Below are 23,240 nucleotides of genomic sequence, written 5' to 3'. Positions count from 1 at the left end.
TGGAGAGTTTTCCTCTCTCTGGCTTTGCTACAAACCAAATGGAACCACTTGGAGCAAAGCATGTACAAACAGAATACTGCACTTGAGTTCTCCATGCTTTTCAGGATCTTCTGTACCACTTCTATGCCCTTTGATGATTGCTCTCCACAGCTTTATCATCGTGCTTTTTCCATTGATGAATGAAAAAAAATCTTCATGCAACTCATTAAAAACCCCTTCTCTAAAGATGGAAAAACCCCAGTGACCCTACAAATGAAAGTAACAGCAGTTTTTTTCTTCTTGGGTCATAAAAGCCATTTTAGGGTAAGGCTAAGGTCATGTTGCTGCAGAGATGTCTGCATAAAGACAAACTACAACATGGATATGATAAAGCAAGAGATCATTTGCACCAATCTTGATTATGTCAGTTCCTTAACATAAAATTATGCCAAAGCACAGCCAGTGGCTGCTTCTAAGAAAATTATGGACTGCTAGGTGAAATTATAATATTGGTGGAGTTTTGGACTACCCTGATCTATCAGAAGCTAAATAAAAACACCTCTGGGCTGTCTCTGACAGAAATTGTGCTGCTATCACAGAATTTAACTCCTTTTTCAGACATTATATTGCACATGACACCAGATGAAAAGAATTCTTCACTCCTTGCCCTACAAGCTCCTGTGGCAATTTTGCAGTGGCAGGGCATCAAACTTTGGCAGCTGTGATCCACAAACGTTCTCTCATGGGTTGGTAACTGACAGCTGTGGTAAAACACAATATTTCACTATTTCTGGAAGTGCAAAGGGACACCTCTAAGGCATTTTGACACTTCATCTTTGAAACAATGTTAAGCTGAAGAAATCTGTTTGACAGGAACTGCTGAAACAAAGCAAGTAACTGTAAACTGGCGTTTATTTATGGAAAATGGAATGCTTCATTAACAAACATTTTTAAATGGGATATGAACAACACCTTACAAAACAAATGAGTTCACATTGGATTGAGTGACATAATATGGCAGCAGCTTAAAAAAAATTACACTTACAGTAGCCCATAAGTTACAATTAATGGTAACCCTGGGGTAACAGATTTGTTTCACTTGCCACCTTGCATTAAAAACCAAACCCAGTCAGTAGCGACGGTTGAACCGAGGATCATTCGGTCTGTTTGCCCTTTCCTGGCCAGCAAATCCTTCTCCTTGCATTCCTCCTCCGTGCATGATCTGACTCTGATTGCCACCCTGCATGAAACTGCCACGCCTGCAAAGGGATTCAGACATTTCAGTATTCTCATGCTGGTACTCAGGTTGCTAGAATGGGTGTTCTATTTGTTTTCATTCTTCCATAAATTGCATTACATAAAAACCATGGGGATATTTACTTATTCATTGATATTTAAGTAACAAATTAGATAACTGATACTCCCTTTGTCAATTTAAATAGAAGAAATGTCCCTTAACAGGAAAACAAACACTTTGCTCCTTTTATAGTTCTTACCCTGACATGCCTCCACGATGCATCACATGGCCAGGTCTGCCTCTACCGCCACCTAAAAAAGTTCAAACAATCCCTTTATATCCACAGCAAGAGTTTTAAAAACTTCAAGGATAATGTCTGAATTTTCTTTTTCACACAGCACAGCTAAGGAGCTGTGCAGAGCCATACCTTGCCATCTCTCATGATCCCGTCCTATCATCCCTCCATCCACGCTGCTCTGCCAGGAACGATCTTGGTGCCCCTCAAACTTCCGACTGTGATCTCCCCAGTCACGTCCATCCCTGTGAACACAGGAAATTCCCATCTTGTCACACGAGCCAGAGCACATGGAAGAGTTTTTATGTTTGAATCTAAGTCACAAACTTACACAAATGTTGTATCAAGGCTCATGTGAATCTTATAATATTTACATTGTTATCTTTTAAGTAAAATCTCAGAAAAATTTTTCTGCTCGAACCAACTAAGACAATGAGTAAAAAAGATATTGGGGGAGAACCACTATCCTGAAATTAGCAAGGTTTATAGGAATGCTAGTTAAAATTTGTCACAGACTCATTTTATGAAAAATTCCTTTTTTAGGATTTTTCCTCCTGAGAAGCTGAGAGGCCTCAGGAACAAAATGTAAACAATGGTTATCTGCTGCTGTGGAATGCAACAGGTGCATCTGTGATTGGTCTCATGTGGTTGTTTCTAGTTATTGGCCAATCACAGTCAGCTGGCTCAGACACAGAGTCCGAGTCACAAACCTTTGTTATTCTTTCCTTTTCTATTCTTAGCAGCCTTCTGATGAAATCCTTTCTTCTATTCTTTTAGTATAGTTTTAATATAATATATATCATAAAATAATAAATCAAGCCTTTTGAAACATGGAGTCAACATTCTCATCTCTTCCCTCATCCTAAGACCCCTGTGAACACCATGACAAAAATTAATGGAAAGCATTATGACTTTAAGATGTGAAGTTATTAAAAAGATCAGGCGAGCGCATGTTTAGATGCACAAGCCATCAAATATCTGCAGTCCATCCAACACACCTTTGGTGAAAGCTGGAAAAAAAAAAAATACCATCTTCCAAAAACTTTGACATGTGGGAACACTCCTTAGGTGCAGGAGAAGAGCTTTGAAGAGGTGTTGGCAGCACTAACCGTGACTGTGGGGGGATCCCTCTGCTCTCACTCATCCTCCTGTCGGAGCCGTAGCTGCCCCAGCTCTCCCGCGAGTCCCGCGAGTGCCGGTCGGGGCCTCCGTGGCGCTCGTCTGGGTAGTGCTGGAAGGGACAGAGCTGTCACACACCTGCAACTGCTCCATCTCACCCTCATCTGGGAGGGGAGGGACCTCCTGACAGCTGCTCAGGGTCAGCCAGCTCCAGGCTTTCCCAGGGGGTTTTGAAGATCTCCCCAGCTAGAGATATCACAGGCTCTCCATGCAGCCTGCTCCAGAGCTCCCAGTTAAAGGGGACTGGAAGCCTCTTCAGATGGAACTGTGTTCCAGTTTGTGGCACCTTGTTACATCTTATCCACATCCTCCCTCCCATCAGTTATTGATGCACATTGGGAACATCAGCCCAGGACTTTGCATTTCCTGCTCTTGACCTCCAGGATATTCCCATCAGCCCAACTCTCCAGCCTACCCAGGTCCCTCCAAACCACACAGTAAAGGCCACTGAGGATTCTATGACTCCATAAAATTCACCTGTCACTGCTTGAATGAGCCCTGAAAGTCTTTTCCCCAGCCCTCAACCACAAACATCTCTACAATTCAGTTATAACCATGTAACCCTATAGAGTGAATTTGCTTTGTACCTTTGCCTCTTCTAAGCAATCTTTTGGAATAGTGTATTTTGACACAACTCACTTGCTTTGATTTCTATCAGAATAACGATATCTTTTATAATAAACAAATACTCAAATTTAATTTAATCTTATTGAAAACAATCTGATTACTCCAACATATTTTGGTAGATATAATGTAATTCTCAACTACTGAAATGTAATCTGACACACACACACTATAGAAAACCAGGTTATAAGATGTAAAGATATTTCTGTAGCTCTATAAAACTTTCTATGCTTTCACTATACAAAAGCAGGTTATAAGATGTAAAGATATTTCTGTAGCTCTATAAAAGCAACTCACTTGTCCATCCCGATCTCCCATAATTGTTCTGGATCCATCTCTCCTAAAAACAGACAATTAGAATCAGACTGTGATAGTAAAACCCACAGCAATCTATAAAAATCCATTTATTTAACAACATAGATGAAAAATCCTGCTCTCACATCGTGCCATATTATCCACAAAAGGCATAAACAGCAAATATGGAAAACATGCCACATTTTGGATTTCTGGGAAACAGAGTTAGTCCTAATGTATAAACCAAAACTTCTTGTTAAAATTCTAGGTGCGTACAATACTATTTTTCAGAATCCTATGAATGTGTGAAACAGATTAGAAAAAAACTCTGACCAAGCCTGGGAGAAGCTTTAACTCATGGCACAGTACAGATCTTTTCATGGTTTTAGAAGAGAAATTCCACAGCCATTTGAAAAATAAAATGCAAACTAAGTATAGAAGCAAAATGTGACATGAAATACATATTTGTATTTTGCTGTCAGGCAGCAGCAGAGGTGAGACACCAACCTGTCTATTGAGTGCTCCTGGTAACGGCCACGGTCCCTGTGATCGAAGTCATGGAAGCGATCCTGGCGGCTGAAGTCTGAGTGGTACCTGTCATTCATGGCCATTCGTTTTGCCTCTGTCCAGTATGGATCATCCCTCCTGAAACAAAGAACAGACTCATTTCAGCTCACAGAATAAATTCCTGTGGCTGCATTTCTCCCCACAGAGAAAAGCAAGGCACAACTTCCCAAGGATATTTTCTGGGAATCGCAGCGAGGAACCTCAGAGAAAGAAAAAACAATTCTTATCTCAATTGCTGCTCCTCTTGTTGTGCACAAGTGGAATGTATTGTGGAAGAGAGTTTACCTGAAGGGAATTGGTAATGGATTCTGGTGTGTTTGGATTCATGAATCCAGGTGTGTGTGTTTGGACTGTTGGCTGGAAGTCATGAGATTTGGTGCAGTTGAGTGCTTGTGCAGATTCAGTCTAGATGTAGTGAAATGTAGTATAATAAAGTCATTAATTAGCCTTCTGATATCAATGGAGTCAGATGTGTCACTTCTCCCTGCCACAAGGGTATCTTTGATATTCAATAAATGCCTTTTGATATTGTTCCTCCTTCCAAACTCAAAAAAGGGAAATTAGCTTCAAAAGGGTGTCAAAAAACCTGGGCTATTAAACACAACCATCTCAATGCAACCAAAAATTGCTGAGAGCACTTGTATGGCTTTTTCCAGTCTGTGCAGATGAGACAGAATCTGGCAGTGCCATTTCCCACTGGCATCATGAGGATTTGGTGGCTTTACCAGTTGTAGTGTGTTTTATACTTTGTAATAATTTTATTTTTGTATCCCTGTATCTTTCCCAAATGGTTTACCCCAGACTGTACCCCCTTTACCTGTGTAATCCCTTCCCTTTGCTGAGATCATCCCCAAATCCCCACCCTGGCTCTGTGTCAATCACTCAGCATCCCATCCTCTCCATCTAGAAGTTTTGGTCCAGGATGTTGAGTGATCAGCCAGAGGCCAGGGGTCAACCCCCATAAACTGACCTAAATGTCCATTTCCCAGTATTCATCCTTTATTAGGGTTAATAAAATGTTATCTATTTTAGGTTTCCATCTCCCTTTAAATGTAACCTTGGCACCTCTCCCGGGGCTCTCAGCAGGAGCCCCCTGAGGTGCAGGGGCTCCTCCAGAGCTCCTAGAATAAACCTTGGATTAACCCCTGCTAAGAGTAGACCCCTTCATCTTCTCCGTTTTTCCAGTGTCTCTTGTGCTGCAGGTGATCAGCCTGGCTGCCTTTGGTACCCTTGGGGGCATGAGAGAGTGTCTCCCCTGTGTTGTAGTGTGCTGTAATGTCCCATTTTGGACTTCCAGGTCATTCCCCCAGGTGTGCCTATACCTCTCTCCCTTCCCCCTTGTCCCCATGCTGAGTGAGTCCTGTCAATCAGGCTGAACATTCCAGCAAGGCATCGTGTGGTTGGTTAAGTTCAAAGGATGCCCCTCAGGCCCAGGGGTCATTGGCCTTTCTGGGTGTCATCTTCCCCTGAGACCCTGCCCCTCTCACCTGGTTGGTGCTCACCTGTACCTCCCCTCCCCCTGTCCCTGAGCTTAAAAGGTGAATCGAGCCATGCGGGGGGATTCTGTTGGAGCAGTTGCTCACGTTCAGACCTCTGTAACCATGGAATAAACCTCTGGACATTAAACCCTCCAGCAGAATCCTCTCCTTTTTCTCTTCACCATTGCCTGAAATCTTCCTCCTGAGGTAAACGGGGTTCCTAACAAGCCTGGACTTGTTCAGTGCCCAGCTGCAACCTCTAGCAAGCCAAGGTATCTCTGGGGTGACACACCGCAGTTGCTGCCTTAGGCTCAGCAGCAAGGGTCAGACTGGCCCAGGCACAATCTAACTGGTAATATTGGGAGCCGTATTCCAATACCCCTGCTGTTCACTGTCTTGGGGCTGGCTCGGGTTCCCTCAGTAGCAGTGAGAGCAGCACATTCACCTGCCATCTATGTCATAGGGTCTCCTCATGGCGGATCTCCGCTCCTGCTCGTAGCGCAGCTGCTCGTGCTGCCGCCGCAGCTCCTCCCTCTCGCGCTGGATCCGGTCCTGCTCCCGCCTCCTCTCGTGCTCGATGTGCATCCTCTCCCTCTCCAGCCTCTCCCTCTCCATCCGTTCCCGCTCCAGGCGCTGCCGTTCGATCTCCAGCCTCTCCCGAGCGATCTCCAGCCTCTCCCTCTCCTCGCGCTCGCGGATGGTCTGGAGGTGCTGCTGCCGCTCCCGGCGCTCGCGGGTGCTGTGGAGCAGAGACAGAAGTGACACAGGCAATGCTTCAGTGTTGTGGTGTGCTGTAATGTCCCATTTTGGACTTCCAGGTCACTTCCCCAGGTGTGCCTATACCTCTCTCCCTTCCCCCTTGCCCCCATGCTGAGTGAGTCCTGTCCATCAGGCTGAACATTCCAGCAAGGCAGTTGTGTGGTTGGTCAAGTTCAAAGGATGCCCCTCAGGCCTGGGGGTCATTGGCCTGACTGGGTGTCATCTTCCCCTGAGACCCTGCCCCTCTCACCTGGTTGGTGGCTCACCTGTACCTCCCCTCCCCCTGTCCCTGAGCTTAAAAGGTGAATGAGACCATGTGGGGGGATTCTGTTGGAGCAGCTCCTCACGTTCAGACCTCTGTAACCATGGAATAAACCTCTGGACATTAAACCCTCCAGCAGAATCCTCTCCTTTTTCTCTTCACCATCGCCTGAAATCTTCCTCCTGAGGTAAACGGGGTTCCTAACAAGCCTGGATTTGTTCAGTGCCCAGCTGCAATCTCCAGCAAGCCAAGGTATCTCTGGGGTGACACACCGCAGTTGCTGCCTTTGGCCCAGCAGCAAGGGTCAGACTGGCCCAGGCACAATCTAACTGGTAATACTGGGAGCCTTATTCCAATATTCAGCAAAGAAAGGAAGTCAAAAGAGTGCTAAAAATTAAAATTACAGTGGCTGCAAACTTGCATCATCCCCTTGAAATTAACACACGTGGAGGGAAGATACAATGTACACAAATTTATTTAGAGACTGATCAAATGACTCCTACAAAACCCATCCCCAGGGGGGAATACTCTATATGGTCAGGAGAATCTAAACCCAAATGCCAAAAATACTGCTATATAGCCAGGAGAATCTGAATCTAAATGCTCACAAATACTTCTGTGGATCAGGAGAATCTGAATCCAAATGCTCACAAATATTTCTATATGGTCAGGAGAATCTGAATCCAAATGCCTACAAAGACTTCTATGGATCAGGAGAATTTGAATCTAAATGCACACAAACACTTCTATAGGATCAGGACAATCTGAATCCAAATGCCCAAAAATACTGCTATATGGTCAGGAGAATCTGAATTCAAATACCCACAAAATATTTCTATATGGTCAGGAGAATCTAAGTCCAAATGCTCACAAATACTTCTATGGATCAGGAGAATCTGAACCCAAATGCCCACAAATACTTCTGTATGGTCAGAAGAATCTGAATTCAAATACCCACAAAATATTTCTATATGGTCACAAGAGTCTGAATTCAAATGCTCACAGTTAATTTCTTACATTGAAATAAAGTATTTGTGAAGAGTATTTTATTTTTGTGAAGGAAGGCAGGATGGTATGGTGGAAAATGATTCCTGAGTTAAAGCTCATGAATTTAACTAGGAGGGAGAAACTTTTTCCTCCTCAATAAATATAACAAAACCATTTTCCTCCTCTTCAATCTGACTACTTTTAGGTGAGAAATAGAAGTTTTGTAATGTGTGGAGAACATGGAATCCAGGTCACAGTTCTAACAAGGAATTTGAAGGATGGAAACTATCACCTTTAAACATTATGAAACCTATTAAGAATATGAAAACAAAGAAAAAGCCCCATCAAAAATAATTAAATAACTAAATTAAGTTCCATAGATACTGATAAAAATAGAACAAAATTACAAGTGAGGAAAAGAAACTGAAGGCATTTTTCTTTGTTTCATTTGATTAGAAGTGAAAATTGTATCTATTTTAGGGATAAACCCCCACACAATGTCAGTGCTGCTCTTACCGGCGCTGCTCTGCCTCCCTCATTTTCCTCTGTGCTTTGATTTTGTCAAAGGGGACAATCCCTTGTCTCTCTCTGCTCTCTGATTTGCGGTCCTGGCTCTTAACACTCTGTATTTAAAAGAGAAACTTCAATTTATTAAAGGAAAACCACCACAAACAATCCTCTGAGCTCTGTTTCCATTTGTACAGTTCACATCTCAAAGCTTGGTCACGGTTTTTTTCCAAAAGTTATTTTTTATCATTACGATGTATTAATACAGTGATACCTTGCCCCATTTGTTTGGCAGGATTTGAGTGCTGTACAAGCCAAATCAGAGGGATTTAATGAATTAAAACCATGTTTTAGAAACTCTAATTGGACAAACTGGCAAGACAAGTGTGGGTTGTACAGAGCCTGGCAGTATTCAGGATCTGTTTCTAAGGAAAATGTTTTCCATGCAGAAGCATCACTTACTCTGTCCTTTGATGTAGTAGAGGTTTTCACACTAATAACAGGTTCTCCTTTGGATTTATCCATGACTACTGTTCTCTCTGTTCCTTTACTTCCTAAATAAATCAGAAGTGGAAAGAAAGGAATTTTATGACCTTCACCATTCATTGCTACACCATGCTCTCTAAAATGTGAAAATTGGCATTTAACTCTCTCTTCAAAATCAATTTTTTCACTCCACCCAATCCAGGCACCTCTTTTAACGTTAAACATCTCCCCTTACTCATCCTGGATTTCCACCCAAGTATCTGAAACAATCCCAGTATCTTTAGAAAGAACTACCTACAATTAAATATTCCTACATCAACATATGTGTATAAAAACCAACAACCCAATTACCTGATTTAATAGTTTTAGACTGATCTGATGAACCAGACTTCTGGTCATCTTTATCTTTTTTTTCCTTTTCATCTTTATCTTCTGTTTTTTTAGAATCATCTTTTTGGTCAGATTTCTCATCTCTTTTAGCACCACCAGGTCTGTGGATAGATATTGATAAAGATTAGATTAATACAGACTAAGAGAAAAAAAAATTCAAGGGAAATGCCAGCAACAAAGTAGAATTCTGATGTGATAACAATCATAATTAGATTTCCAAATATTTCCTCCCACAACTTCCTGCACCATAAAACAAGATATTCAGACTATCCAAGTAGTCAACAAACTGGGCCAGGATTCAGAATCTCAACTGGAAGCATGAGGACAAATTCACACCACTTTGTGCTTAATACCCAGAGTTTCTTACACAACATGACAATGAACCATTTATTGTCAGGCAACTGGGTGAAATAATAGCAAAAAATTCTCAGCAAATAGCATTTAACAGAAGTTATGCCTCAAGAAGATAATTCAAGGCAAAGTTCTCAGTGTTTAATTTACTCTCTTAGGGCCTCTTTCAGCAATGCTAGAGAGGAAGAGCACAGAGCTCAAGAGGAACATGATCTGGGAACAGATCTTGGACAATTCTGTTTTAACTGTCTGGGACCTGGAGGAAACCCTGTTCCAGTGAGACAGGAGGTAATGAGGAAATAGTGACACACAGATCAAAATTCTCATTTCTTTCCTACAGATTTAAGACATGAAAGCCCCACAATCATTACTAAACCTCAAATATGGCTAAATTAAAAATTAAAATTTAAAGGTGTGCTTGAAAATGCAACCTTCCAATGCCTACTTTAAAGCACACAATAGGAACATTTTAATTTAGGCACTGAACATCAAGTCTGTCTTGTAGTAAAAGCTGCACTCCTTTTATCAATTTTTGCCACAGAAATTCTTACTGTAATTTAACTTTTCTCTGACATCAACACAGACTGAAGCAAAACACCTTTGGTAGGAGAATTTTTAACACAGTACCTCTCACTGACTGTTTCTCTCTTTGCTTCACTCTCTTTTTTTTCACTTGTCTTCTTCCCAGCGGGTTCATTTTTGGCCTGAAATTTATTTTGCACATCATCAGCTGAGAATGTGGCCTCGATCATTTGCACAATCTGCTGGGAATTCAGCATCTCTGAGGCCCAGTACTCACTTTTTCCACAGAAATGATCTTGCCATGCAGCTCTGTCTTGTGCAGGTGGGTGATGCACTTGGTGGCCTCCTCAGCTGTGGACATGGTGACAAAGCCGTAGCAGCGAGCGCCGGGACTGCGAGCGTTGGTCACCACCTTGGCCCCCACCACCTTCCCAAACAAAAAAATGGAATTATTCTCCCTGAGACAGGTCCCCAAGGTTAAACAGCACCAACTGCAAGCTCCATTTCTGCTTTTTTAATTCCTGGCCACTAACCAGGCAGGAAAGTTCTGGTTTTGCATTGCTTGGAGCCAACCATGCTTCTGTTACCACTGGAATGCTACAAAAGCTGAACCAAGAGGTGGGAGCTAAAATTTAATTCTTTTCCAGGGAAAGACCTCCTAGCTGACAATAAATTTGTTTTAAAAGGCATCTAACCTTGCATTAATAACATCACATTGCTTTAGTATAAAACAGTAAATATCAATACATATTTTAAAGCAGATTTTCACATTAATACTCAGCTGCTAAGTACCCAAAAATTGGAATTACTCTCCCTGGGACAAGTCCCCAAGGTTAAACAGCACCAACTGCAAACTCCACTTCTGCTTTTTTAACTCCTGGCCACTACCAGGCAGGAAAGTTCCTGTTTTGAGACTCTGATTTTGATTCTGCTTAACAAGGATGCAATGCTTGGAGACAACCATGCTTCTGTTACCACTTCAATGCTACAAAAGCTGAACCAAGAGGTGGGAGCTATAGACTGAATTCTTTTCCAGAGAAAGACCTCCCAGGTGGCAATAAATTTGTTTTAAAAGACATCTAACTTTACATCAACAACATCACTTTGCTTTAGTATGAAATAGTAAATATCAATACAAATTTTTAAGCAGATTTCCACATTAATGCTCAGCTGCTAAGTGCCTAAAAAAAATGAAATTACTCTCCCTGGTGCAAAGTCTCCAAGGTTAAACAGCACCAACTACAAGCTCCATTTCTGCTTTTTTAATTCCTGGCCACTACCAGGCAGGAAAGTTCTGGTTTTGGGAGGTTAACAAATATAAAGGTGCAATGCTTGGAGCCAACCATGCTTCTGTAATCACTGGAATGCTACAAAAGCTGAACCAAGAGGTGGGAGCTATAGATTGAATTCTTGTCCAGAGAAAGACAATAAAATCGTCAATAAAATTTGTGACAAGTGACAATAAAATTTATTTAAAAGGCATCTAAACTTTACATCATTTTGCTTTAGTATAAAATAGTAAATAACAATACAAATTTTTAAGCAGATTTCCACATTAATGCTCAGCTGCTAAGTGCCACCTTCCCTCCAAAAAATGTTTATGTGTTTCTGCTGAGGCAGATCAACAATGTTTCTGCAATCTTTAAGAAACATGAAGTTTCCCCAAAAACTAGAGCTTGAAAAATCACCCAAATGGTGTTTATATATGCTCAGATATTCAGGACAGCTCACTCTGTAATACAGAAATCAATCATATTTCAGGAGAGATGTTTTAAAGTACAGCTGAATAAAGAACCTACTTCTGAGCATTTGCTTTATTGCACAAGTACATCTACTTCCAGGAAGCTCTGCCTCTGTTAACACCCTAAAGAAAATAACAATATTTTATTTAAATGACTCAATGTACCATGACATCTATCAGAGCCAAATGCTAGGTTGGCTGTTGTTTAGCTTTTAATTAAATTTAAAGTTTTGTGGCACTTCTCCATGACCAACATTTTAGGTTACCAGATGGAATTCTAAGCAAATCAATGCAACTATAGCATTACAAGGAGCTTTAAAAAGGTTTTACCAGTCCCATGACATTCAAACTCCAAGCTGTGCTACAACCAATCAATTTTTGAACCTATTTGTAAAATCATATTTAAGTTCCAGAGTATTTTTATCAGTAAAACATCCAATGGTTGATTGCCAGCACACACAATTTGCTTTTATTACAATCTGCTGGTAGTAATCTGTAAATAGGATTCAGAGGTCTGACAAAAATCCTCACTGATGGTTCTGATATCAGCTTTTTATTGAACTCTTTCAATTTTCCAGTTGATATTGACATTTTGTCTGTCCTTAACAGCAACTGCACAACCAAACACGTCCCCATATCCCAAACTACCCAAACAAGAGTTTTTCAAAGGAACTGCCAACTCCTGATAAATTAAAATTTAAGTTACTAAGGCAATTTCTAAGATATTCCCCAGTAATTCTGTCTCAACATCTACTGCATATTTTACTTATTCCTAAGGAAATCTTTAATAAGCATTTCATTCAATTGCCTGAGAATTTTCAGGTGAAAATACCACACTGCAGCACAGAAGTGTGTGTATAGTTACTGACTATTTCAAATGGAATTTTATATTTATTTTATTTTATATATTCTGGGCAACAGAATAAAAAACCTCCAGTCATTCCATGTGTATTTTTCCTTGATATCTCACAGTATTTTTGGTCATTAGAATCTTTTCATGGGTACTTTCAGTGATGAGAGTTTTAGAAGTTTTATTAACAGTTCCAAATAAACTTGTGCAAACAAACCACACACCAAAAGAAAAACACACCAACAAAAATAACTCCTTACCTTCCCATATTTGCTAAACAGATTCTTCAGATCTGTAGCTCTGGTGGTGGAAGCCAATCCACTCACCCAAAAGTTTCTACCAGAACTGCTAGCACTGCGACCTAGGTGGGAAAACAAACAGAAAAACCAAAACATACCCCAAATCCTAATTATTGGGATTAATTACTTGAATTGTTACGTGAATTAAAACGGAGCAGGATCACAAATTTTTAATTTTTTTAAATCACAGAGCAAGAAATGCATTGTGTGATATTCTCCTCCCATGATTTGCTTTGCTGAAGGTAAGGAGCAGTACAAAGTGCAAAAATTTGGGTGGAACTATGAGTTTTCATATAGAAATATTATATATCATTCTTCAGGAAAGCAACTGGATTAGGGCACCTCTGAATTAATGAGGCCCTTAAAAACATGCCAGGATAAATCCAAGTAATTTCCAGAACACAGAGGAGTTGTGGGAACTGTGTCTGCACCCCACATGTGCTCATGTCTTTTTATATTAACTAATTTTTATCTTATTTTTATCCTAACTCCAAGGGAATGCTGATGCAGAATTCCCCTCAAAGAAAAATAGTCACCACCAAGAAACCAAGGGAATTTCTCTTTCTGCCCACACAGGTCCTCAGCTGGGATTCAGTCTGACCTTAGGAAAGACCTGGCCTAGGAATTTAGGAAATCAGACCTGGCCTGCTTAAACCATGCAAGAATTGCAGAAAACCCCTGGCCAATTCTGCAGCTCAGCTACAAAGGTGATTTAATAAATGCTGATGAATTTGCCAAGTCTGAACACCCACCATGAAGTGATTAAAGATGAACTGCAGCCCAAGGTTCAGTGTTTGCATGAAGCACTCACACAAGGATTGTTTCCAGTCTCCTCTGAAATGTCTGTCCTGTCCTTCTGTCAGTCTGGGCAGCTCCAAGGCCTCAGTGAATGAGTTTCAATCCAACTCCCTGTTTCTATATTTCTGTTTTGGGTTTTTTTTAGTGATAAATGGAATTTTACAGAAGTCATTTTTCCCAGAACCTTTCCAAAATGTTATTTTATTTGGGTGCCTTTCCATCTTCTACAACCTGATAATTTCAGTCACTAGCACAAGTAACTGAGAACACAGTTAATATTAAATTTATATTAAGAATTTATATTTATTAATTAATATTTAAACAGGTTTCCTAGGGAAGAATGCAGTGATTTGTATCAATCTCTTACAAAATACCCAAAAAGAGGTGGTTTTTTTGTATAAAGGTGAGTACACTTGTGCCATCATTTATCATCTCAGAAGTGCATGCACACAAACACATGGGAGATGCATTGTGCTGGTATTTTAAAAAGCTGAGCCAAAGGCTTTGATGCTTTTACTCCACACATTTCTACAATTTAAAAATTACTGTCTGTAGTTACTCTGGCACCAGAATCCTGAAGGAAGTGCTCATTTTTCTTTTTTTCTGCTATTTTACCAATGCATTTTTAAAGGATTTTTAAAACTATCAATCCTTTTTGATTAAAGATTGATCAGTCTTAATGTCAGGTTTTGCCCTCCCACAAGACTTAAAAGTGCAGAACCATTGCAGGAGCACTTTTTAAAGACAAAGAAATACTGGGACTTGAAAATATTTAACTTTGAACCAAGAACAATGCAGGTATTGGGAGTGAACCATCAACACTGGAGAAATCTTTCAGATGTGCATCCATCAACAGCCAAACCCAGCAGGGCAAGCTCATAAATTTATTTTTCTGCACTCTTGTTGACAAGACAGTTTTCAGAATTCTTGCATGGAATATGGAAAACTCTTCATCCTAAATAAAACCCTTTCATACACGTGGGAAATAGCAATGATGAGTCACACCTGACTTGTACATACTATTTTAGGTTCCTTCAGGCTCAGTCACTTTGTGGAGAATGTTACACTCAAGCAGTTCCCTCTCACTGTTGTTCATCAAGCCAGAACATGAATAAAACAAATATTGTGGAGCACAGAGGAATGCAGAAGCAAGGTGGTTTCAGACACCTAAATTCCTGAAGGCTGCTCTGAAAGCAAACTCATGGAAGGGTGTTCTCAGTTCACAAAAATAATGCACTCAAGTCCTCAGGTAAAGGACAGCATGCACAGAAAACTCCTTGAAATATTCTGAAATAAGAGAACTTGAGATTACAGACTGGAAACAAGAGGTAAATTGACCCTAACAAGGGAGGGCCAGCAGCTTGTGCAAACAGGCATAACCCAGGATCCTGGAAAAAGCAGCTGACAGGGAGGTGAGTCTGGGTTGTAAAACCCAATTAAAACCAATCCAATTCCTCCTCACAATGAGCTTCTTGATTTTTATAGGAATTGCTGGAACTTCCATATTTTAAAGTGCTGAAGTCCTGCCAGCAGCATGTAAGAGAACAGTGCTGCAAAGACTCAGCTGCTTGGTTATTAAAAGCAAGAAGTATGAAGGTATCTGTCACTGATCAAAATATATTCTTCTTGTTTATGATGCCTATTTGCACCATAGATAGGATCTGTGTGGACAGAAGTTTAATAAAACCAATATAATTTCAAGGCAACATTAAGCTGTAATATTTGTGGCATTTAAATGTGAATACTGGATCTCAAATTACTTCAGCAAAACAGAAAATGGGAAAGAGAATTCCAAGTCTATAGTAAAGCAAACAATTGCAAAAGGTTCCTAACAACTGTTAGTGGGCATCTCCAGTGCCAAAAAAACATAATTGCCATGTATTAACATTGACCTTTAAAAATCAAGATACAAACACAACAGTGTTTGCATAAAAGGAAAATACTTATTTAGACATTACTAAGAAAATGCAGAAAGAGGTGAATTTATGCTATTTAACAGCTGCATTGATTGCAACCAATTTCTACTGAATAACTCATCCAAGACAAGCAGCCCAAGCAGCCATCCAAGCAACCATTCAAGTTCTACATCTAAAAACAAACATACCTTTCTCATCTTTTGAGATTATCTTTGTATCTCTGTCCTCCTCAACAGGGCTAAAGACAAAACACCACATTATTCAAGTCAGAAAGAAAAGTGACTAAATATAAACTATGAAAAAAGCTAAAATTAAATACCTACCAGAAAATATGTTGCAAACGAAAACACACCTTTGTATACTGGATTTAAGAAATCTGACAAGAAATAACGAAGTCAGATTCTTAAACAGACTTACATTAAGAAGATGATTACAAATAAGACTAATTTGGGAAAACAACCTTTGAAGGTTGAGGAAGGAAAGAAATCAAACCCACTGCGTTTAAAAAAAATAAAAAATATCAGCACATGGAGAAATAAAAGAGACCTTTAGGAATAGGCTACAATTTCATCAGTCTCGGAGGCCAATTGAAGGAAACAGCTTATTCGCATCACTTAAGGACCAATGATAAAAGATAGCATCTGGTCTAGAACGGAGAAAAAACAAACCTCTTTTTCTGATCACCGCCCTCACTGGCTGAGGACTCTTTAGTGGCAGGGGAAGATTCCTCTGAATTAGCTTTGTCTTCTGCTCTCTTGCCATCTTCTTTGCTATCTCTGGCTTCGGCACCTGCGCCTTTCTCCGCTGCCTCCCCACTAGAGGCTTCCAGGCCTTGGGAGCGTTTGCTACTCTGATCGCTTAGGGTCTCTACCACTACACCTTCAGAGTCCGGGGCCTCTTCCTCGGGGCTCTGTTCACTTGTCTCCCCTTTTGCTACCACTAAACGCTTTGCTTCCTTCCTTGCCAAAGCTTGGGCCGATTTGCTGTCCAAAGCTAAAGCATCTTCCTCCAGCTGAGCGGCAGCGAGAGCGTCCTCTTCCTCAGCCAGCCTCTTGCCTGGCCCCGCGTTACTGGCTTCCTGCGCACGCGGCCGCTCCGCTTCGGGAGGTTGTTCTTCGTTAAGTAGCTCAGATTTACAAGTTTCCCCCAAAATGTCGAGTATTTTCTCATTTTCTACGGATTTAACAGGAATAGAATGGCACAAGATTTAATCACCAGGGAAATACAGCAAATCACAAATGTGGAACTGGCATGGCTGCCACACTAACACCAAGAGAACTGCTAAGCTACACAGAGATTGGAAAACCCTAGTGTACACAGTGTTACGCCTACCACGCTAACTGCTCTCTCACACCCTGACAAATCAGCCCTAGCACCTCAACAGCCAAGAAAAATGCCCCCACAGATTTAACAAAAAACTTCAGGCTCAGCCTTCATATTCTTCAGCAAATCGTTCAGCTCTGTTTCTTCTCTAGTTAGCTTCCAGAGTCCGAGATGCTTAACTGAACGTATCAAGGCACTGAGAGTTCAATTTTTAAATTTCTGTGAAATTCTTTTAGCAGAGACAGTCCAACATGAGAACTGGGCATCTTCTGATGGTGCATGAGTGTGTTTGCAGTCCAGAAAGGGAAAAGTATCTGTATGAAATTTCCATGAAGAAACTCTCTTCTTTCTTCTGTATCCAGTAACTAATCTTTAAACTTTAATGCCCTACAATATCTTTTTACTGCTTTCACTGCTCTCTACATAGTTACAGAGTTAAGGTGTGTGCAATATCACAAGATCTGTTTACAAGTAGAATATTTAGCTTTTATAACTGTGATTAAACTTCTCTAAATCCACTTATGTAGTTTAACAGGTTTTTAAACCATTTCATTTCACTGGAAGTATTTCAAGCATCACTTCACAGATCTGGGGATATGATTGGGTTTCCAATCTCTATGACCCTGCATGATCTGGATTGTCCATTATAAAAATAATGCAAATTATGTTTGTTTGCTTGGGTTTTTTAATAGTTAATGGTTTAAAAAGTATTAGTTGAAAAGACAGGAATATGTTTTTTTTTAACAGTACCTGGCTCCAAGTGTAGCTTCTCCATTTTCTGTTTAGGAAAAAAAGACCACAGAATGAGGATTTTATAAAATGCCTTTTCTAACACAGAATAATAACAATTCCCTACTCAATCCCAAAATTGAAAACTAAATAAATTCATTTATCACATTTAGCTCTTTTTCTCACCATCCACTGGAAAGGAGTATTTTATATAAGGAGTATTTTATATTTTCTTTTCTGGCACATTAAAGTCACATAAAATATAAGCCATAACTGCATTCTCCAAAATAAATCTGAATTATAAAAAGACCAATAGAGTATCTTTATGTACCACCACTCCAACTACAGAGTAAAAAACAAACCCAGCTACTACTTCATAAAGTCATGGGAGAGAGAAATCAACAGTACAAGACCCTTTTTATCTGCCAGAAAGTGAAGGAAATCTTGAGAGCTGACTGAAAAGCAGGAAAAAACCACAGGGCACCCTCAATTCACACACTGTGCTGAGCAAGGTCTTGGATTCTGGTACAATTTCATTTTCATTATGGTCAATTTTGGTTTTTTGCAGTATGAGAACTCAGTAAATATTAATACTACAACATACAGCCATGAAATAGAGCTACATTTTCAGTTTACCTTCATTTCAATTAAATCTGAAGAGGCTTCTAAATTGTTTTCAATTTCATCATAATCTTCCTAAAAGAGTAAGAAAGGAACGAAAGTATTTCTTACCAAAAGCAGCTTAAGGAGAATACATCTGTATTTAATTTTCCCTTTCAAGAAAACCAGAAATATTTTAATCCCAATTGCTACTTCAGAGTGTGACCCAGAAATGAGGAGCAATGTGTGAACATACCTGATATCTAAATATCTTTCTCCAATTACTTTTCATTTTAATTTCAACAGGACATTGTCTATTTCAAAGTTATTCTTAGGGTCTTATCTCACATTTCTGTGGTTACTGAACATGTTTTTTTTTTTTCACTTTCCCACTTTTTAACTTTAATTTCTAAATGAAAAAAAGTTAAAAATTAAGCTGACTTAGGTTTACACTCTTCCAAAATGAAAACATACCCCAAAAATCTTTTTTTGTTTAATGAGGGGAGGGTAAGATGCAATTAAAACTCATCCATTACATGAAGTTAATTTATAGAATATCACAAAATTAATTTCAGGTGAAGGGGATGCTGTTGCCACTGTGTTCAGTCCCATGAAAGGGGAGATTCTCTCCGAGCCTTTGAGTTTGTTTGGTCTGTTGGGGCACTGAAATCCCTGCAAGAGGGGAGACTCAGTGGTAAATTGCAGCTGCTAAGCCTCAGAGCAGCTTTCAGCCAAAGGAAAAGACAGAAGATTTCTTGTTGTTGACCCAGCTCTGTGCCAAGAGTCACCTCAGATGTCACACTGGTGTCACCCACCTCCAAAGCGTGCCCACCCTCACTGATGTAAAATCAGAGTCACACAAGCTCCACCTGAATGTAAAAATAGTATAAAAGTCAGTTAGAAGTGGGGAGAAGTTAAGGAAGGCTCCACTGCCACAGTCTGAACCTGTCTTTTCCCCTTTAGGGATGTCTGGTGGGTAAGAATTGTACTCTAAGTGTGATGAATGATGAACTCCAGCCAGCTTCTGTAAGGAATTAAAGCTGGTTAATATGGGGGGCTGTTCTGCAGACAGATACCACCAGCAATCCTGGAACCTTTACCTGTTGTAATTTTTTTATTATATTAATGCTGTTATTCCATAAAGGGATCAGTGTGAGTCCTTCAGGGCACCACCAGTGCCTGCAGTGAGTAACAGCTGAGGAGAGCTGGGACAGGGGTCTGGACTGTGTCAACCTCCCCAGGGCACTGGAACCACTCTCTGCTCCAGGGCACTCCCAGTGAGGGGTGCCCAGAACAGGATGCTGATTTTGGGGGTCTTGGCTTTCCTGAGGCACTGACAGACCCATCAAACACAAAGGCTTGGAGAAAATCTCCTTTTTCAGGTGACAGAAGGTAAATGATAAAAAGTTGAAGCAGATATGCAGACTCCAAAGAAAGAATATGTTGTGTAATGAGTGAACAACCTAAAATAAATTAAAACAAACCCACAAGGATCCAAGAAGGATAATATTTGGGGAGTGAATGTGACACATGGATAATCCAGTCTGTCTGCAAATGACATTGCAAACTGCTCTCAAAACCAAGTCAAAGTGACAATATCAGAACAGGGTAACATAAGAAGTTCTTCTTTTATCAATCTGTATGAGAAAACAGAGCAGCTTCCTTAAACCAGAGCATTATTTCTGCAGAAATAATATCCAAATTACCCAAGTTGAAAATTTCTTTTTCTCTCTCCCTATATATATATATATAAATACCTGGATGGCTGGCTGTATGCACATATACACTTTAACACATATAACATACAGACAGAAGAGGGAATACAGAAACTAATATAGCATTTTCAATTCCAGGCTCCTTTCACAACAAGCAAAGCTGCAAGGTAAGGAAGATGGTGATTTGTCTACTGAGAACATTTCAAGCCTCAAGAATATTTACCATTTGTAAGAGTAGGACATGAGAGCTGTGAATGGGAAATAGAATCCAGACCACATTCATGTCCTGTATTCTACTGGACTGAAATCCTTTCTTCATGTGCCCATATCTCTATCAAATATCTTCTGAAAAATTACAAAGACCTCTCCTCACTCACCTCATTTTCTGTCAGCTGATCAGGAAGCTCTTTCATTTCTGCTTCCACATTATCTTTGTTATCAGACAGGGAATCGAGAATATTGTCAGGACTGTAATCTTCCCCACAGTCCACAGCACTGCTGTTATCTATCTCAGCTTCATCCAGCACACTGATATCCATCATGTCAATGTCCTGCAAGGTGTCCAGGTTTGCTTCAATATCCTCCTACCCAGAGAAAAGGGTAAATGTGTGTTTATTGCAGGTCACACAATGCACATTCTTAGTAAGTGCAATCATCATTCACTTACCTGCCCATCTCTGGAGTTTTCTTCTAGACCATTGTCTTCCACACCTTCCTCTTCTGGCTTTCTTCCTACAAACAGCAGCACTACAGTGAGATGTAGCACTACATTTTGTACTTTGTTTAAGCTTTTGTGAATTATCTGTTACAAAAAGTAATCCTTGAAAAAGCTGATTCAAAGTCTGGGTCTGTATGGATGTAACTGAGGCCCCCTTGCCACCCCACAAAGCACACAGCATGAACTACCAGCAGTATTTTGTTTTTAAATGCTACAGTATTTTTCTAAAGCTACAGTCTCATTGCACAACACTTCAATACCTAAAAAGACACAACAACCTCGGGGTAATCCATTTAAGAGTAACACCTTAAGATTGTTATGAAAACACCTCCCTTAATTAAACGGATTTCAGAATTAAGTGTTCACTTTCAAGATCTTGGACATACAAATTACATTTATGCACATCTGTCACCTCCATCTCATACTGCTATTCAAAGACAACAGCTCTTTTTCTATTTTTAGCCTCTCTGTCTTAAAAAAAAGCAGCTTAATAATCTGTTTCTCATCAAAAAATACTTTAAGAACAAGTTATCAGCAACTCAAGTAAACCACGTGTAAAATGGCATGTGCAACATTTAATATTTTGAAGCAATATATAGTTAAATATAATTAAAGTTTACAAATTATAGAGGCTTCCATAAAGCTTATGCTGCAGCTGCTTGCTCTGTACTTGACACAATTCTACTCATGGTCACAAATACAGCAACACCTGCAATTTACAGTTTCATCTTTGAGTTTTAAAACTTCCTAATAAGACACAGGTTTAAAGTTGTTATTGCTCATTAATGCAAGAGAGTTTTACCATTTCCCACTCCATTCCACAAATGGAGTTTCCACCATTCCCACAAGGTAAAAAGCAATTTTTTTTTTTCAAATTAAACTAATTCAACGGGAGAAAACAAGTTTGTATGCCAAGTTCTAGCACCATGCAAACAGCAGAAGTGCAAGTATCCACACACTGTACCTTTGCTAGTTCTTTTTGGCATTCTCTTTGTGGTCAGCTCTGAGGCCACAGGAATTTCATCAGGATCTCCTCCTTCCTCCTCAATGGCCTGTTGGAGACACCAGATGATATCCAGTATGATTTGCTGCTGTGCATTTGTAATGGCTTTGGATGGGGCAGTTAATTCCCTTCACAGCAGCTGACAGAGGGCTATGGTTGGAGTTTGTGCTGATAACAGAGTTATGTGGTGCTTGGCTTCCTGCTAGGGTTTAACCACAACTGCATTTTTTTAGGATTTTTTTAAAGAGAAACATTGGTGTCCCTCCCTAGCTCAGGTCATACAGCCAGGCAGCTGTATCACCTGTCAGAAATGCTAAATAATAGGGTGTAACACATCCCCACAGGCAAATCAAGCTAGAGCTGGGGAGCTTTAGCAAAGCTCCCTGCTCTGCAGATAAACATATTAACAGTATAAAACTGGGAGAGACTCTCACAGGAGCTCAGGAGAATGAGGTTTTTTTTAATATGCAGGCTTGTTAGACCCCTTAAAAGAGCCAAGGCTGAGTGTGCTGTTCTGGCCTCATGGAAGTCTGTGGGAACACATTCCAGAGAGGTCAGAGAGATGGAACAGGGTCAAGTGTAGCGGTGCCAAGCATCAGGGCAGAAACTGATGCACAGAAAGTTCTACCTCAATAGGAGCATAAAATTCTTTACAGTGCAAGTAAGCATGCACTGGAATAGATTGCCCAGGGAGGGTGTGCAGTCTCTGTCACCGGACATACTCAAGACGAAATCCTGTACCATGGGTTCTAGGACAAAATCCTGCTGGAGCAGACGACCCAGTGCGATCCCTTCCCAGCTTACCGATTCTGCGAACGGCTCAGAGAATGGGTACGGGGAAGAGGCCCGTGTGTGTGTGTCGGGGCAACCGGAGAGTAAAGCGGGGAAGGACGCGCGGACACCGGGGTCAGGCGGTGACGGACAGGCCGAGGCCATCTCACATTGCACTCAGCGCAACCCGAGCCGCGCTCAGAGCAGCGATGGAGAACAGGCGCCCACACCACAGAGCGGTGCCACAAAACAGCGCGAAGGCAGCGGAGGCAGCAAAGGGGACAGGCCAACAACACCCCGCGGGTGCCCGCAGCAGCAGCAGCGGAGCCGCCCTCCCCTCAGCGCCGGACCCGCTCTTCTCAGCCCTCAGCGCCGGCCCCGCTCTCCTCAGGGTCCCGGACCCGACTGCGCACGCGCCGAGAGCGCCACAGACAAAGGACCCGGATGGCCGCACGCCGCTCTCCCCCCCCCCGCTTCCCCCGCCGCGCTTCGTCCTCACCTTCCTGAGCCGCTCCATGAGGACGCTCTTGTTGCCGCCGCTGTCCAGGTTACGCCGCTTGAGCTCAGCCCGCAGGTCGATGACTCGCAGCTCGCTCAGCCGCCGGGTTTCAGGTTCCGAGCCAAAAGCCGCGGCCCCACCAAGGGATGTGAAATCCCCCAGTCCGGCCGCTGATTGACTCTCCGCCATCAAGGCCCCTTCGATATTTGGCCTCGAGCCCGAACGCGCAGGAGAACACAGCGCAACCCAGCAGCGAACCTGGAGATCACGGCACAAAATGGTGGGGAGCGAGACGCGCCGAGGGGAGGGGGAAACAAAGCGCGCTGTGCGCATGCGCGAGCGGGACTGAGCGGGCGGGGCC

General features: G+C 41.2%; 1 protein-coding gene across 1 annotated transcript; it reads right to left on the bottom strand.

The window, feature by feature from the left end:
• Positions 1-873: 873 nt before the first annotated feature.
• Positions 874-23,200, bottom strand: LOC131093524 (scaffold attachment factor B1-like). Its single transcript, XM_058040711.1, has 21 exons — positions 22,880-23,200; positions 21,571-21,658; positions 20,556-20,620; positions 20,266-20,472; positions 18,210-18,269; positions 17,595-17,622; positions 16,190-16,694; positions 15,710-15,759; positions 12,769-12,869; positions 10,195-10,344; positions 10,023-10,099; positions 9,006-9,145; positions 8,631-8,722; positions 8,178-8,284; positions 6,099-6,392; positions 4,116-4,253; positions 3,612-3,654; positions 2,621-2,742; positions 1,644-1,756; positions 1,476-1,527; positions 874-1,238 (listed from the first exon to the last, which is right to left on the bottom strand). The coding sequence occupies exons 1-21, from the start codon at positions 23,066-23,068 to the stop codon at positions 1,109-1,111; spliced, it is 2,751 nt and encodes a 916-aa protein (XP_057896694.1). The 5' UTR covers positions 23,069-23,200; the 3' UTR covers positions 874-1,108.
• Between the last annotated feature and the right edge of the window lie 40 nt (positions 23,201-23,240).

This window comes from Melospiza georgiana, chromosome 26 (assembly GCF_028018845.1).
Source record: "Melospiza georgiana isolate bMelGeo1 chromosome 26, bMelGeo1.pri, whole genome shotgun sequence".
Classification (NCBI taxonomy): domain Eukaryota; kingdom Metazoa; phylum Chordata; class Aves; order Passeriformes; family Passerellidae; genus Melospiza; species Melospiza georgiana.
The sequence above is the reverse complement of the archived record's forward strand: the minus strand, read 5'-3'. Positions and strand labels throughout refer to the sequence as shown.